Raw genomic sequence first — 17647 nt, forward strand, 5'->3', positions numbered from 1 at the left:
TACTTGTTGTGGACTGGCAAGACAGCCAATCCACAGTGATGGGTAACCGAAAGGCACGCACTTAAACTCACGCAGGCTGGCGTGAGGTCTGAAACAGGATACGTAATGAATGCTATAAAGAAAAGTACGTAGCTGCTGGAATACTTAACTTTAATCCACAATTGGTGAACATTGGTCTTGTTACTGTACATGCTTCATTAGATACATAGCAAAGGATAAATGGCGCCTTGCTAGGTCGTAGCAATTGACTTAGCTGAAGGCTATGCGAACTATCGTCTCGGCAAATGAGAGCATAATTCTCATTGAACCTTTCCTAGCAAAGTCGGCTGTACAACTGGGGCGAATGCTAGTAACTCTCTCTAGACCTGCCGTGTGGCGGCGCTCGGTCTGCAATTACTGACAGTGGCGACACGCGGGTCCGACGTATACTAATGGACCGCGGCCGATTTAAAAGCTACCACCTAGCAAGTGTGGTGTCTGGCGGTGACACCACAATACTAGGGTTCTGTTTCATCCTTATTGTCCGAGTCTTATATATATGAAGTGAATGGTCCAGTTTGATTTTCTGTCCCCAACATCATTAGTTCATTTGCCAGTTGCGTGCTCCACCACACACAGCTGGTAAGACAACTACTCTCACTGCTCATGTGAAAACTGCAGATGTTTATATTTTTACTTTTGATCTGAGGCATGTCTTCTCTTTAGCATGGCAATTACTGTTGTTTCTCCTGTTGCAGTTCCAAATGTCTCCTAAGTGTGAGTGCATATTTCGTAATTGGGCTGCCCGTCCCACACCCGTGACTTACCGTATTTACTCGAATCTAAGCCGCACTCGAATCTAAGCCGCACCTGAAAAATGAGACTCGAAATCAAGGAAAAAAAATTTTCCCGAATCTAAGCTGCACCTGAAATTTGAGGCTCGAAATTCAAGAAGAGAGAAAAGTTTTAGGCCGCACCTCCAAATCGAAACAAAGTTGGTCCATTTTAATATGAGACACAATTTAGGTCGAATGAATGACGATACAACTACAGTAGTTTGGTTCAAGTCGTAAGCTTAGCAGTTAAGCTTTACAAGGTAGCCATTGCTATGCGTCAGGCGCTCCGTCCGTATTGATACAGGTACCCTTCCTTTTTCACGTGCTTCGTCTGGTTTGAATTGATTGCTTATTTTTCTTTGATCTGATAAGTGCCATTTTCTTTGTTATAGGTGTTAACATCACTCTAAGCTGAAAATGCATTACTATACTGTGTGATGCATTGTTTGTCGCATTCTGATAGTGCGTGTTCACGGCCTGTCGCCGCTCGCGGCATGGTTTGCTTTTCTGCGCGCTACCGCAGCGTAGGCAAGAGACTGCTATTTGTTGTTACTTACACTGCTGCTTTCTTTGATAATGATCAATAAGAACCAAATAATAGACTGCGTATGATAGAAGATGTTCTGAACGAGAGTTTAGCGAAAATTTTTCCCCATTGAAAATCTTTGCAGACGCCGCTTTAGTACATTACATTGCATTCTGCACAGAAATTGATCATCTTAGATTTAAAAATCTAGTCAATGGCCGTGCTTCATTTCTGACTGTATCACTATTAGCCATAAGAATAATACAAATATAAACATGACATGATATGTGTATTCTTCCGCGTTTGCTGTTGTCTCACTCTAGTTTCGTAGTTTATTAGGCAGATAGGATTTAAATGAGATAGCAGCAAACATGAAAGACTACATCGCAAAATGTTTATATTCGTATTATTCTTATGGTGAAGAGACTACCACATGTGATTCACAATTCATAAAAGTTCCTATTAGCAACCATCTCTTCTCACAGGTAGGAAAAAAATCAGAACATAAGAGTTAGCCATATTGACAAAAACCCCAAACAGTCTTGCCAGTCAGATTTTCGTAGTACATTGAAATGCTGCTACATTCGCAGATGAACAATACGGAATTTGTATTTACTTCGTTGTCTCGTTGGATAATGTATGAAAATGCAGTGGTCGAAACTCGGGGCGGAGAAAAAAGTTCGTCTTCCACCCCCCCCCTTTTTTTTTTTTACTGACGCAGAGGTTTTGGCGCCAGTATTTATCTTTGTGCCTGCAAAGCAAGCCTGTGTAGCGCTACATATTTTCGACGGCAGAAGTTAGTTGTGGCGGCACCTACAAACATTTTTCAGAACTTCCGCTTACTTTGCACTCGATTCTAAGCCGCAGGCGGTTTTTTGGATTACAAAAACCGGAAAAAAAGTGCGGCTTAGTTCGAGTAAATACGGTAACAAACAATGTGAGTAGTAGCCATTACCTGAGGATTTACTTGTTTTTCTTGTAAAGTTAACAACACATTGCCCCATGTCCTACCCCTCTTCTTGTTGTGGTGTGTGGCACCTGACAATGGAGCTTCAGGCCTCCAAAAGTAATCATGCAATAAAAGATATATCATTCACAAATGAAGTGGATTTTCAATCTAATCAGTGTGACCCAAAGTTTTCATGGTTCCTTGACTAAAACTGTATGCATTGATGTAGTTGGTGTTGTTGTTTGAATAGCATTTTAGGAGCATTCCCATGCAGGATAGTGCTTAACTGATGCTCAAGCGCACACAATGTGACACGGAGTTTGTATTATTCATAACAATATCTTCCAAACACAACAGCCAAAAGCAATTGTTTCCCCCTTTTTGTTCTGATGGTTGCCAGTTTTCCCCCCTGCTGTGCCTACTTTTCAATTTAGAGCGCAGCAGAAATATCAGTCACCTAGAGAAGAATGGAAACCTGCATTACATATCAATAGCAGCATCACTATTTCTCAGGCCCATTTGTCTTGTTCGTGGTTTTTAATCATTTCTCTTGCTATTGTCATATGTAAACACTGTTATACAAACAAAATCTTACCTGTACTAACGGATATACAAGTTGTTGCAGCTGTGGTTTGTTGACCGATGCACCCAAGAGGTCAGTCCACAGATGAATTGACTGCATGAATTGCCAATTACAGACTGCCTGTCTGTTTTCCTGCAAATTGTTTATACTTGAATGAAACTATATATTTTCACTTAATAAACGTGCACAAATGGTAACAATTTCACCATTCCTGCAATGTTACAGGCTTCTAGTTTTCTGGACATAAACATTTTCAAATCATTTCCATCTTTCAACAAGACTGAATTTTCATTTCATGAACTACTCTTTTGCTGTTATTATAATCAACAGATTGTTATAACTGCACAAACAAGCCATAAAATTTCCTCTGCTTAATGTTACACAATGCAATGTTTTGGACAGCTCAGATGAATAGATAAACACAATGAGAGCTAAAGAAAAAGCATAATGGCAAGGATCCAAATGTTTGAGATTTGTATGGCTCTGTTATTAAATTATTGGGATATTTTCAATGATCTGTATAACACCAGAAGAAATCTAGTTTGCAAAGATATGGGATAGGAAATTTGTATTAGTGAAACCACAGCCAGACAAAAGTGGACAATATAACTATCATCCAATGGACTGGAGACTGTTATTCAGTAGCTGGTTTCCCTTTTGTACAGGCTTAAGAAGTATGTAAAGAAAATCTGAGTGAAACTGGAATCTTTTACAACATAACTGCGTTAACCTTTCCAATTAGCTTAAAGACAATAAGATGAAAAGTTAACGAGATAAAAAGTTTCCAAGCTTGTTCAACTATACAAAACAATCAACAGAGAAACAATCAAGAGACATACAATGTTTTAACTTCTAGAACATCCACCAGCAATAGAAATATAACTGAATATATACCAATGAGGATGCCATTCTAACAACTGCTACCTTTAGAACACTACATTAGCCACTAATGCAGAAAAATGTAAGAAACCTGTCATAACGCAAAAGAAGGTTAGTTGTTGAAAGTAGCAATTACAGCAAGACATGAAAGAAGTGGTAATTTATTATGGTGTGTTCCTGAGCAACTGTTGCAGTTGCATCTGGTAAGATTATGGGAGAAGTACGCGAGTAAGTCAGTCATAGTCATAGCACTGGTTGAAAGCTATGTAAATAGAATTGCTTCTTCAGATTATAAAGAAATTTCCCACAACTATGCAACTGCAACCTCATTGCAACTGATCTGCATAATCTTTCTCATCACTGTGCTCAACTACAATAAAGGAAAATACACTTAAACTGTTTTAAGATGTTCCCAAATTTTTGCTAATGTGCTTCAACAGCATGTGTCCAGATATTCAGATAAAATTATCATTACATCAAAAATAAAGATCTGACTGTAACCAAAATGTGTCAATACAACATAAGACAACTGAAATAAATGACAGTACATTCAGAGATGAAGAAATAAAAAAATTATCAGGCTCATTTGCTTATTACCAAAAAGTAGGCAGAATGTTCCATTCACAGTTCATGGAACACTACTTGATAGCAACTTTAGTAAGTATCAAAACCTGTAGCAGCTAATACCTTGAGATGGACTGATCAGGAAAGCACTGTCTATAAAAAAAAAAAAAAAATCAGCTATCTAGATTTAGGTTTCAGCCTGGTAAATAATTTTATCTTCTCACAAACATTCAGTTTACAATCAATCATCCTCAGCATTCATTAGATCAGCAGTTAACAAAACAAGACTAGCTTTATCAGGTAATATACAGAATTCAATGACATAAATTATAAAAGAAATCTAAATTTACACACACACACACACACACACACACACACACACACACACACACACAGAGAGAGAGAGAGAGAGAGAGAGAGAGAGAGAGAGAGAGAGAGAGAGAGAGAGAGAATTCAGTCAACTAAAATTAAATCATTTTGAGCTCACTGAACAAGCATAATTCACCAGTCACACACAATTTAATAATTCTGAATAGGTATATTGTTTCTGGAAACAAATGGAGCCAAGTTATCTGAAAATTATATAGCAAATGATCTCAACTGCACCTTACTACGACAATAATTATGAGGCATATTAATTTATAGATTGTGCAAATGACTTACACATGCTGACAGTACAGAAATTATTTCTGAGAGCAGTACTATGACCAAAGTGAGTCAATCTAAGCAAAATGCATCGATTTTTCACATTCTTCTGTGTATATTATGGTACTGAATTAGTCAACTATTCTGATTTCAGACGAAAGAAAAAACATATTTCGTAAAATGGCTAGATGACATTAAAGGCCACAGTTCCTAAATTTGTCCTTTCACAGATAACAAGTACCATTTACAATTATAAACTATGAAATTTCCTGGCAGATTAAAACTGTGTGCCCGACCGAGACTCGAACTCGGGACCTTTGCCTTTTGCGGGCACACAGTTTAATCTGCCAGGAAGTTTCATATCAGCGCACACTCCGCTGCAGAGTGAAAATCTCATTCTAGAATTATAAAGTATTTTTCTTAATTGTATTTAGTTCTGACAGAGCCCAATGCTAATATGATAGAAAGATCAAAGTAACTTTTCTCTGAACATTCAATAGTTAGAAATCAGTATATTTACCTTTTTCTGAACAGTAATAGCATTTCTAAGGTGAATAGCAAGCTGACGAATGTAGAGGAAAACGTGGTAGTATGAAATGTTTTCATCTAAATTATACAGCTCGGTGAGTGATCGTCTCATGAAATTAACTGCAGGCAATGTGTTTGGTGAGACAAATTTTGAGTTTTTTATGAATGCCATGTACATCATCTGAAACAAGAAAACGATGCAGATATTTATGTATTCCACCAACAATACAGAAACATTTTGCTTCTTCTTCTGCACTCATAGTGAATATAAAGGAACATTTATGTAAATACTTAATTGTGAGAACTATACTACAGTATTATATTAATGTAGGTTGCAGGTATAGTGTTTTATTATTTGTAATATCTTACACATTATGATTTTCTCTTATAATATTTAACATTCAAGTAATCAAAATAAATAAAAACCATGTACTTCAATTCAATTCAGCAAATAATCACAAGATATTACAGCGAGGCTCTGGGCAACGTGTATTTGGCGTAGACAATTAAATTTCTATTTGCATGTGCAGCTCATTCCGCAATATATTGGGGCAGCGGGGCACAACAGAAATACATGATGTAATGATTTCAGATTATCCTACTAATTAAATTCCCAAAACAACAACATTATTTTTATCATTTTGAAATCCCACCACAATTTATTTTCCTCTTTCATGATAATAGATTTTTTATGTCAACCAGCTAGTTTCATATGGTGGCATTCAGCCTTGTTTTAACCATATGAGCTATAAAAACTCTGACAATGTACAACTTATCATTATCAGGTGATTCCTACCTAGTGAGCATTTCCAACAGAACTACATTTAAAAGACTATCTCCCTTCTCATTGTCTTGTAACTATGATGATGTCTGGCAGTGATGCCATGAGCTGACTGGTACAAGTGTACCATATGAGCTGGCCACATAAGCCGATAGTGGGCCTGCAGTAGCCATTTTGGTGTCTACCTACACTGGCATTCAACAGTGAACTCCGTGTGCTTTGTGTAGCAAATAGTGCTATTTGTTGGACTGTGTTTTGTTTAATATTTAGACTTTGTCTCTATCTGCCGCAGCTGACTCTAGCTTGGAGATGGACTGATAGGTTTTTCCACTCCTCTTACTATCTTTTCTTTCACAGCCTAAAATAATTTTATCCATTTCCAGTTCAATATCGGCTTATTTATTTCATGTGTTTATACTCAACTGTATGTGGAAATAGCCACTGACAGTTTGCACAAAACCTACATTTCTGGTGACTCTCTGCTACGAAAATATTTGAACACAGTGATGAGGGATGTAAAAAATGTCCCATTTATATAGTCATAATCAATTTCTAGTGACACCAATGAGCTAATATCTAACAACATTGATACAATGCAAAATTTGTATTCTTTCTTTGCTATATTACAGTCTCTCTCTCTCTCTCTCTCTCTCTCTTTTTTTCCTATCTCAACATACAAGAGAATCCCAAAAGAAACTGAACTCATTTTTTGACAGTCAGAGCTTTTGTAGTTCCACATTTTGCCACTAGGAGCACATGGAGCAAATATTCTCATCAGAAAGCAGAGTGCTGCCACTGAAGGATGTCAAAACAAGTGAGTTTATAGTGAAAATTGCTTTGTGTGACTGTCGCTTTCGCAATTGCTCATGTTCCTGAACAGTGTGTGGCGGTGAAATTCTGGTTTTTGCTCAAAAAAAGTGGAACAGAAACTTCTGAAATGTTAAAATGGCTTACAAGGACATCGATATGGGGAAAACTCAAGTGTCTGAGCAGTTTACCCTTTTCAGAAATGGTGAAATGTCAGTTGATGACAAACCTCATTCTAATCATCCTTTCATGGCCCGAACACTTGATAATGTTGAAAACATTCGTGCAATCATCAACGAAGATCAATGACAGACTACTGAACAAATTGTGGAGCTGTCAGGAGTGACATGGAGTTAAGTGCATGAATTGTGACGGAAGATTTAGGAATGAAAAAGAGTGGCTACCAAATTCATGCCATGACTGCTGCACAAAGACAAGGTCACATGAAAGCATGCTGTGCTTTGAAAGAAGAGTCTCAATGTGCTATAAATTTAAAAAAAAAAAAAAAAAATTATCAAAGGTGAAGAAACTTGGTGCTATGCTTACAATCCTGAATCACAGTGTCAATCAATCCAGTGCAAGACTTCAAGAAAGCTTGTCAAGTGAAGTCAAACATAAAAAATGCTGATTTGCTTTTTTTAAATGAGAGATTAACCAAGTTCTCTACTTGGAAGTTTTGAAAAAAGATTGCACAACAGTGTGTGGTGGGAGCAGCCTGATTTGTGGTAGTTGGACAACTGGCTTTTTCATCAAGACAATGCCAGTGCCCACACAGTCCTGTCTGTATGACAATTCTTGACTACAAGTGGTATGACCCTCATTCCTCACCCATCCTTGACCTGTGTGACTTTTTTTTCCCCCCTAGAATGAAAAGACACACTAAAGGAAAGCATTCTGCTGATGATGCTAAGGTGAAAAAAAAAAAAAAAATTACGGAGTCAATGGCATCATATAGAAAGAGTTAACAATATTAGAAATGGCAATCATAACAGAACAGTAAATAGAAGCCTGCACTACCCTGTTACATTTTTTCAGTAAGACAAGGTGAAATAAAATAGCTGTAAAAAATATATGATTTTTTGTAATTACAATTGTTGTCTATTCTTTATTTCATGAACAAAAATCTGATAAGCTGTAAAGGGGAAAAAAAAGAAAGAAAAAAAAACTTATTCACTAGAAACAAACAGGGCATGATAAAGTTTGTAAGACAAGACTACAGCTAGTGGAGGGAGAAAACCAATTTTGGAGGGTAAAAAAAGCACAATTTATTCCTATTCTGTCTTGTGCTTGCATATGAGTTTGCTCTAGTACTGTCAATATTTAACATTTGGCCAACAGGATTATTCATTTTCATTAGCAGTTTAATTATTAGTAGTTTTACAGGGACAAGAGGGCAGCCTTGGGCTGCAGAATACTCGAGGGTGCGAAAAAGTGCCAGAATGTTTCTTCATATTAGCTGCTATTATATGTGTATATCTTGGAAATTAGAATAATTTCAAGAGATTAATAAATTAATTTTATGAACAGAGAAACAATATTTTATCTATTTGTTACTGATGTACAGATTGCCTAACAGGAAAAAGTGGACACAACCGAATTAAGTAATGTTTAGCACGACCTGCAACTAGAAAAATCAACAGTTCCAATAACCAAACTAGTTGGTCAGATGGCGGAAATGTTCCAGAAAACATTTCTTTTCACCACTGTCCTAAAGCAGTAGGCAAAATCAAAATTTCATCAGTGCGGATTCAATATCAGGTCAAGTTCCTGAAATTACCCTAGCACAGACAGAGGTAGCACAAACTGTTTGCCAATTATCAAATCAAGTTGCTGAAATTACCCAAGGCCAAAGAAGTGTAGCAGATGCTGTCAACAAATTCCCATCATATTTCCACTGAGCAGGAATGAATTTTAATGGAGCGGTTTGAAGCACATAGATGTCAACTACCCAAGAAATTGTCTAAATAGACTTCTGAGAAGGGTAAACAAACTGTCACAATAATTGACACACAATTTAATGAACGTGAAGAAAAAGCTAAGGAACAACTTAAGTCATATAAAGCAGAAACTGAAAATAAAATTAAAGACACATTGACTAGCACCTTGACTGAAGTTTGGTCTGAACAAGAAGCCTATATAGAGCACGTCCAGATGGAACTTAAAGGTTTAAGAAAAACTGTAGTGCCAGATTTTGCTGAACAGTGTTATGCCATTCCAGAAGAGAAAAAAAAACTCACTTAAAAAGAAAACTGTGGACATGTAAGAAAATGTATACAATAAGAAATCACTCACACATAGAAATGACACAATGTGCCAGTCTATGTTGAGTTACAATAAAACACAGCACTTGCAATACCCTCAGCTCAAATTCCCGTTGAACAAACATGCGGGCTGCCCTGAAGGTAACGTCAGCATTACTAGAAGAAAATCTAATATGGCACATGCAATTCCTGACTTTTTACTTGACACATGCAGCATGCACCGTGTCATACTGATTCACTCATTCGGGGTGTACTGTCCCCAGGGTTGCCACAAGTTTCCCAAAGTGAAATTCCCTGACAATTCTTTTATTTGCTGATACAGATTTAGCATTTTTCCCTGGTAAATTTTTGAGATCTGAAGGGTAAGTAAACAGGTAAGCTGACAATAAATATAAGGACTTCTGTATTTCCGAAAGTGTTATATAGTCTAGTTTCAAATGAAGAGAGAGTTATCATCTCCTTTACAAAATTTTTGATCTGAAAAGAAAGTTTTCAGTTAAAGGATTTCTGATTTTATTAATTAGTTTACTCAAACCTTAAATTACGAGCAAGTTTTTGTTCTTTTCTCCATTCAGGGTTTATGAAGTTTCCAGACGAGGTAATGCGTAACCTTGGACAAGAAATATAAACGAATATGTTGTATAACATAACATTGATGTTTCAAAAATAAGAATGGCAGCACTAGAGCCTGCAGAATGACATTGTCTCTACCAAATAATACTGAGTATTTTGTCAACCAATAGAAAGCCAAACAAACAATTAAAATCAATCACAGAAAACAGCCAAAACTCCTGTGTGGAAGAAGCTCATTCTTCGTCAATTCCACTCAGCTCAGTGGCCCTCTCAGCGAGAATCTGTGACCTTTTGGCCCTCTGTCCATTAACTTGGTGGATGATAGACCTCTTCCAACTAGCTCTCTCGGCTTCTTCATTTTCTTCACACTGTTTCTGCCTTAAAGCCTTGTCATGCTGATCCCAAGCAATGTGATAGTCCAAAATCATTCTCTTGTTAACATCAATCTTGAAGACTCCAGCAGCCAATTCCAGGTCTTCATATACTTCACATGTGGCTACCAGTGATTTGGTTGACTATCATACACTCTTCATCATTAATGTAAAAACCTTGCTCTACATAGCAATAGCTCTGACCATGGCTCAGAATGAGACTCTTTTAAAGAAAGGTATACAAGTGCTGACAGGTGGTATCACCATCCAATAAATATTTCCAAGTGAATGTGTCTCATCTCACTTATCTTGAAGTTTGTGCAGAGATCCAAAAATTCTTGCTTAGCATGCAGTTTTACAAATTCTTTCTCAACTTTGTCATAGCCCTTAGTACTCAAACAACTCTGCAAAGAGAATGTCTGCAAAGTATTTGAGATTCTAGTCTTGTTAACTCTTAGACTGCTATTTATCACAGCCGGATCAGTAAAGCTTGTGTATCTAGAAATGCTACACTATGTGATCAAAAGTATCCGGACATCCGCAAAAACATACGTTTCGAAAATTAGGTGCTTTGTGCTGTTACCTATTGCCAGGTACTCCATATCAGCAACCTCAGTAGTCATTAGACATCGTGAGGGAGCAGAATGGGGTGCTCTGTGGAATTCACGGACTTGGAATGTGGTCAGGTTATTGGATGTCACTTGCGTCATACGTCTGTACACGAGATTTCCACACTTCTAAACATCCACTTTTTCCGATGTGCTAGTGAAGTGGAAACGTGAAGGGACACATACATCACAAAGGCATACAAGCCGACCTTGTCTGTTGACTCACAGAGGCCGCCGACAGTTGAAGAGGGACATAATGTGTAATAGGCAGACATCTATCCAGACCATCACACAGGAATTCCAAACTGCATCAGGATCCACTGCAAGTACTATGACAGTTAGGCAGGAGGTAAGAAAACTTGAATTTCATGATTGAGCGGCTGCTCATAAGCCACACATCATGCCGGTAAATGCTAAACAACACCTCGCTTGGTGTAAGGAGCATAAACATTGGACAATTGAACAGTGAAAAACCTTGTGTGTGTAGTGACGAATCATGGTACACAGTGTGGTGATCCGACGGCAGGGTGTGGGTATGGCGAATGCCCAGTGAACACCATATGCCAGGGTGTGTAGTGTCAACAGTAAAATTCGGAGGCATTGGTGTTAAGGTGTGGTCGTGTTCTTCTTGAAGGGGGGCTTTCACCCTTTGTTGTTTTGTAGGGCACTATCACAGCACAGGCCTACATTGATGTTTTAAGCACCTTTTGCTTCCATCTGTTGAAGAGCAATTCAGGGAAGGCAATTGCATCTTTCAACACGATCAAGCACCTGCTCATAATGCACAGTCTGTGGCGGAGTGGTTGCATGACAGTAACATCCCTGTAATAGCCTGGCCTGCACAGAGTCTTGAATTGAATCCTATAGATCACCTTTGGGAATGTTTTGGAACGCCGATTTCATGCCTGGCCTCACCGACCGACATCGATACCTCTCCTCAGTGCAGCGCTCCTTGACCAATGGACTGCCATTCCCCAAGAAACCTCCCAGCACCTGATTGAAAATATGCCTGTGAAAGTGGAAGCTGTCATCAAGGCTAAGGGTGGGCCAACACCATATTGAATTCCAGCATTACCAATGGAGGGCACCACAAACTTTAAGTCATTTTCAGCCAGGTGTCAGGATACTTTTGATCACATAGTGTAAGGAGGAGGTCTGAGCACGTTTTGATCACAAAGCCCTGCCTCTTGCGGAAATCCAGTTCTGTGAGATCAGTTATTCATGCCCACAGTCACAAGTCACCAACAGTGTGTTGTTGAATTGAGACCGCATTGATAAATCCGTGCAATGGATAACGTGTGTGAATACTCTGAGATACAAACAAACCACTCCCCACACCTCCCCGTCACTCTCACCAGCAACTGCTTGGCTAGCAGCAAGCAGTGGTGGCAGTGCTGACTGCAAACTGAAGGGGGCGGTGGGGACAGGAGAAACGGTAGGAAGGACGGAATTGGGAGGGTCACATGAAACCCAGCAGCTACTCAGCTGTGCCCAGCCAGTGATGTTGTCTATTGTCTCCAAACAAACATTTTCATCCATTGGCGCAAAAATGAGATTTTCCAGTGTATTTTTTTCTGAATTTCCCTTCTTTCCCTGAAATGTCTGAAATTTCTTGATTTCCAGAACTTATGGCAACACTGGTCTCACTCACGAGTGGAGAAAGATCACATTCCTTAGCCAGTACATCCAAGGTGATGCTGCTCTTTGGACCATGAAGGCAGCAAAATCTTGCGACAGTTACAAAGGCTCTGAATGTGCTTTCCTTGCTAATTACAAGTCTACAGGTATTCAGGAAAGAATCTGAAAAGAGTTATTTAATCCAGAACCACTGATCTAAAAAAAAGCAATCTCAGAAAGTATTTTTGAAAAGTATATTAATAAAATCAAGTATTGAGATAAACCACTCTCAAATAGGGATATTGTACAAGTACTCAAGGCTAAGTTGCCCATCAAATTAAAAGAAAAATTGGTTAATGTCCTGGTGATCAACTTGGATGAGTTAATGTCAGGGTTCAAATGACATTATATAAATAGATGGGAAAGCTGGACCAAGTAATGTACATCACAACAGGAACAAGCTGGCATTTTGAACAAATATTTAATAAGGTACTAATAATGGATCAGTGACAATCTTGGCAATGGCCATCATGGGTTCTGTGAAGAAGAGCAGACAAATTTATCATGTTAGCCTTACAACAGCAGACTACCAAGATCACCACACACTGACAAAAGGAAGTCGCAACAACAGCAGATAACCAGTACAGGCCCAGTTATCAGAATTCAATGGCAGGATCACAGGCAGGAGCAGAAATGAAACAGCTGGACTCCAGATATGAAGTGGAAGAGATTTATAACTTTTCTACCATTTCTGAACCAAGAAACTAGGGCGACCACATTAATCCCTAGAATGATGGTTAAAGGGAGGAATGGGGGCAGTGATAATAATGTAAACATGCTGACAGGAGTGACATACATGGGAAGTTAGATCAAGAACTGAATGAATGTACTAGTCATCCTGTGAAAGCAAGTATCACTATTGGCTATTCAAGAACATGTGGGATTGCTTTGGATACCACTGCAGCCATGAATGTGCTGTCTACTAATTTGTATAAGAGAGTATGTGAATCTATCAAAGTACCTACTTTATAATAGAAGGAAACATTCCACGTGGGAAAAATTATATATAAAAACAAAGATGAGGTGACTTACCGAACGAAAGCGCTGGCAGGTCGATAGACACACAAACAAACACAAACATACACACAAAATTCAAGCTTTCGCAACAAACTGTTGCCTCATCAGGAAAGAGGGAAGGAGAGGGGAAGACGAAAGGAAGTGGGTTTTAGGGGAGAGGGTAAGGAGACATTCCAATCCCGGGAGCGGAAAGACTTACCTTAGGGGGAAAAAAGGACAGGTATACACTCGCGCACACGCACATATCCATCCACACATACAGACACAAGCAGACATATTTAAAGACCAAATATGTCTGCTTGTGTCTGTATGTGTGGATGGATATGTGCGTGTGTGCGAGTGTATACCTGTCCTTTTTTCCCCCTAAGGTAAGCCTTTCTGCTCCCGGGATTGGAATGACTCCTTACTCTCTCCCCTAAAACCCATTTCCTTTCGTCTTCCCCTCTCCTTCCCTCTTTCCTCATGAGGCAACAGTTTGTTGCGAAAGCTTGAATTTTGTGTGTATGTTTGTGTTTGTTTGTGTGTCTATCGACCTGCCAGCGCTTTCGTTCGGTAAGTCACCTCATCTTTGTTTTTATATATAAAGTACCTACTTTGTCAGTTATGACTTGCAAATCCTGGGACAACTGGTACCAGGTCAAAAAACGTAAAGATAGAGGCCCATTTGTTTTTAAGGCTAGAAAATGTAGCTATTCAAAGCACATTTCTAGTAACAGATAACATCATAGTTGATTGTATTTGAGGAATCGACTTCCTGATTGTGAGGGGCACTACAATAGCATGACTTCTCCTCAGGAAAACATAATATTAAAGTCGATGGGCAGGATGTAATTGTGGATTTATTGCAAATGGATGCTGCTCATGGTAATTTTACCAAGACATTAAGTTGATAATCATTAGTAATGAGGATGACAGTCACCACACACTGCAGCCTGAGTTCTAGCCCACGTATTTTTGACCAAGTAATTAACAAAGTTAATGAATCTCACTATCTAAATGCTAGCTAGCAATCCAAACTGAAATGCCCTCTATTTAAGTACAGAAATGTCCTGAAGAATAACCTGGGACAATTCATTCTTATGAATATCAGCTTGATGTATTTCCACATCAAATATATATTCATACCTCATACTACATATACTGGGTGAAGATATTCAATAATTATTTTTTTAGCATAGTTGTAGTCAATTATGTATAAATAAGGACATTGTTATGTTGCTATGAAGTGCTAAGAACAACTTGAACTCTGAAAGTTGTAATGTGTACTTTATAGACTGTGAATGTAAATACTCAAAGTGATTGCTTTGCAGGATATAAGTAATAGCATATATTTATGATGTTGTTGGATAGATAAAAAATCTACTGACCAAGCAGCAGCAGAACACATATATAACAGGTATTACGTATACAAGCTTCTGGCAGAAGGATTAAAGGGGAAAAAAGAGGAGTGAAGGAAAAGGACTGGTGTGGTTTAGGAAAAGGGACAGAGTTTGGAAAAATCACCCAGGACCTCGGGTCAGGGTGTTCCTTTCCTGGTATTGCTAGGTAAAGTTGTGGAAGAGGTACAATTCTGATCCTCCGCCACACACCGTCAGGTGGCTTGCGGAGTATGGATGTAGATGTAGACTTACCAGATGTGATGAGAAAGAAAGACTGATTGTTGGAGACCATATTGGGTGAGATCTGAAAACGTGAGAGCTTAAAGGTGAAAGATAGGATATCTGCAGATGTAATATTTTATACCCATTTGTTCTCCCGCCACCACATGGTGAGCAAATTTTTTTTTTTTTTTTATCTATCCAATTCATGATGTTTTCAAAAATTGATTGTTTTTGTTGATATAGCATATATTTATGTTGTGACCCAACATAAAAGTGTATGATAATCACAAAGAACTTTTCCAATTAAGGTAATTGTGGTATGTGAAAGTGTGCATATCAGTGTAGCTGTAAGTAAGTCTATTTTGTGAACATGATGTTAATTTTAGTGGTCAGCAAGCAATTGTCATGAACTACAGAACATTAGTAGAACTACTAACATATGTACACATATATTTATTTTCCTGCATGCTGCAATTTTAAGAATCTCCTTGATAACAAAGTATGACTTGCATTGAATGCATAGAAGTCACTTTCTGCTGATACAGTAAGTGGTAGGATTTTAGGACCCAGTTTATTTCTTTATGTTGATCATGTTTAAAAAATTGATAAACCAGAAGTAATGCTCAACAGAAACCTATATATGAGAAAGCAATTGGCTGAGTTTTGAACACTGCAATTTATGCACATTACCTTGTGTTTAGGTAGTGTATAATTAGATTTCTTGTCTGTGATATTGATGTTTTAACCAGTTTGAGAAACACAATGAGGTGGCAAAAAATTTTTGAGCCTCAGTGCATGACCTTTATACAATAGACTGGTATGTAAATGGGCCACGCAGGGCTAAGCAGGTACAATGTTCCTTTCATGGTATTGCTAGGTAAAGTTGTGAAAGAGGTATAATTCTGATGTAGCAAAGGTGCTATTTCCTAGATCAGTTTAGGTTAGTTGTTACTATGATGAGACTTTGCATTATAAGTAGATAGCCATTCATGTAGCCTGATTTTCACATGTGATTTGGGAGCTGTGGTCTCGAATATCTCGTATTCTGAGGATGCAGTTTGAGCTGTACTCACAGACTGACAATACATATGTGGTGTCACCGCCAGACACCACACTTGCTAGGTGGTAGCTTAAATCGGCCGCGGTCCATTTAGTACATGTCGGACCCGCGTGTCGCCACTGTGTGATCGCAGACCTAGCGCCACCACAAGGCAGGTCTCGAGAGACGATATAGCACTCGCCCCAGTTGTACGAGGAGATTGCTAGCGACCATACGGACGAAGCCTTCCTCTCATTTGCCGAGAGCCAGTTAGAATAGCCTTCTGCTAAGTCCATGGCTACGACCTTGCAAGGCGCCATTAGCCTTACCTACTTTGAGAGTTATAGTATAAATGTCTCAAGAAGAATGCTGTAGTCATCAAATAATAAAGTTAAGTATAAAGCAGCTACGTACTTTTCTTGCTACCATTCAATAGTTATCCTGTTCCAGAATTGACGCCCGTCGGCGTGAGTGTGTACGCGTGCCTTTCTATCGGCTACCCGTCACTGTGGACTGGCTGCCTTGTCAGTCCACTTCAACATACATATGCAACACTGACAGATCAGAATGTCTATGAACTTGAAGCCACCATAAACAGCAGTACGTGAAAAGAAACAACGTAATGCAAGCTTAAAATCATTGACACAGATGGTGTGTGTAAATCATATAATTGTGTGTGTAATGAATGCTGTTGTCTCCATGAACATGAATTTTGGCAGTGCCAAATGGAATGAGCACAAACATTCCACACTAAGATTTGGAAAAGAATAATGAGGCTGTGAATGTAACTGCTGTGAGGCTGACAGACTGTATTGTTGTTCAAATGGGTGAAACCGGAACCACAGCTATGTGAATTTGATAATTTAAATGAATGTGAACAATATATAGCAAAGACACACTTTTGAGCTTGTACATATTATGACAGAGTATGGAACTAGTACTGACTTGTATTTCAATGTGATATCCATATCATGTCAGATGGTGAACTCGATGGCAATTTAAAGATATGTATATCACAAATAAATATATTACGTACTTAGACTGCTTTCCCCCAAATCCTCGGATTTTAGTTTGTGTGATCATAACAATGACTTCGCTGAAATCTGTGTACCTCTGTTTTCGTCAATAAGGAGTGCAAGATTAAATTTTTTGTTGTACAACATGAATTTCAGGGAATATATTATGTCATATGTTTTCTGATATTTGCTGTATGATTGTTACATGTACAGCTGCCACCCAATTTCCTGCATGGCATTTTCAAGATATTGGACCTAAGGTCACCGCTGACGGTGTATTCCTGAACCACACACAGAAACAAACACAACCACATCCTTGACTGGCTTGGCTCTGGATAAAGTTACACACGTATAAAAAATGTTTAATGTTTCAGGTTTACAATGACTGAACATATTTTAATTTACTT

At 38.4% G+C, this 17647-nt stretch overlaps 1 protein-coding gene across 1 annotated transcript in view; it reads right to left on the reverse strand.

Moving 5' to 3' along the window:
• Positions 1-17647, reverse strand: part of LOC124622710 (nucleolar complex protein 2 homolog) — a 162615-nt gene that overhangs the window by 67893 nt on the left and 77075 nt on the right. The window contains exons 7-8 of the mRNA XM_047148504.1: positions 5482-5670; positions 2886-3005 (exon numbers count right to left, since the gene is read on the reverse strand). Coding sequence (XP_047004460.1) covers positions 2886-3005; positions 5482-5670 — 309 coding nt within the window. The remainder of the gene's footprint in view (positions 1-2885; positions 3006-5481; positions 5671-17647) is intronic.

Source organism: Schistocerca americana, chromosome 1, assembly GCF_021461395.2.
Source record: "Schistocerca americana isolate TAMUIC-IGC-003095 chromosome 1, iqSchAmer2.1, whole genome shotgun sequence".
Taxonomy (NCBI): Eukaryota; Metazoa; Arthropoda; class Insecta; order Orthoptera; family Acrididae; genus Schistocerca; species Schistocerca americana.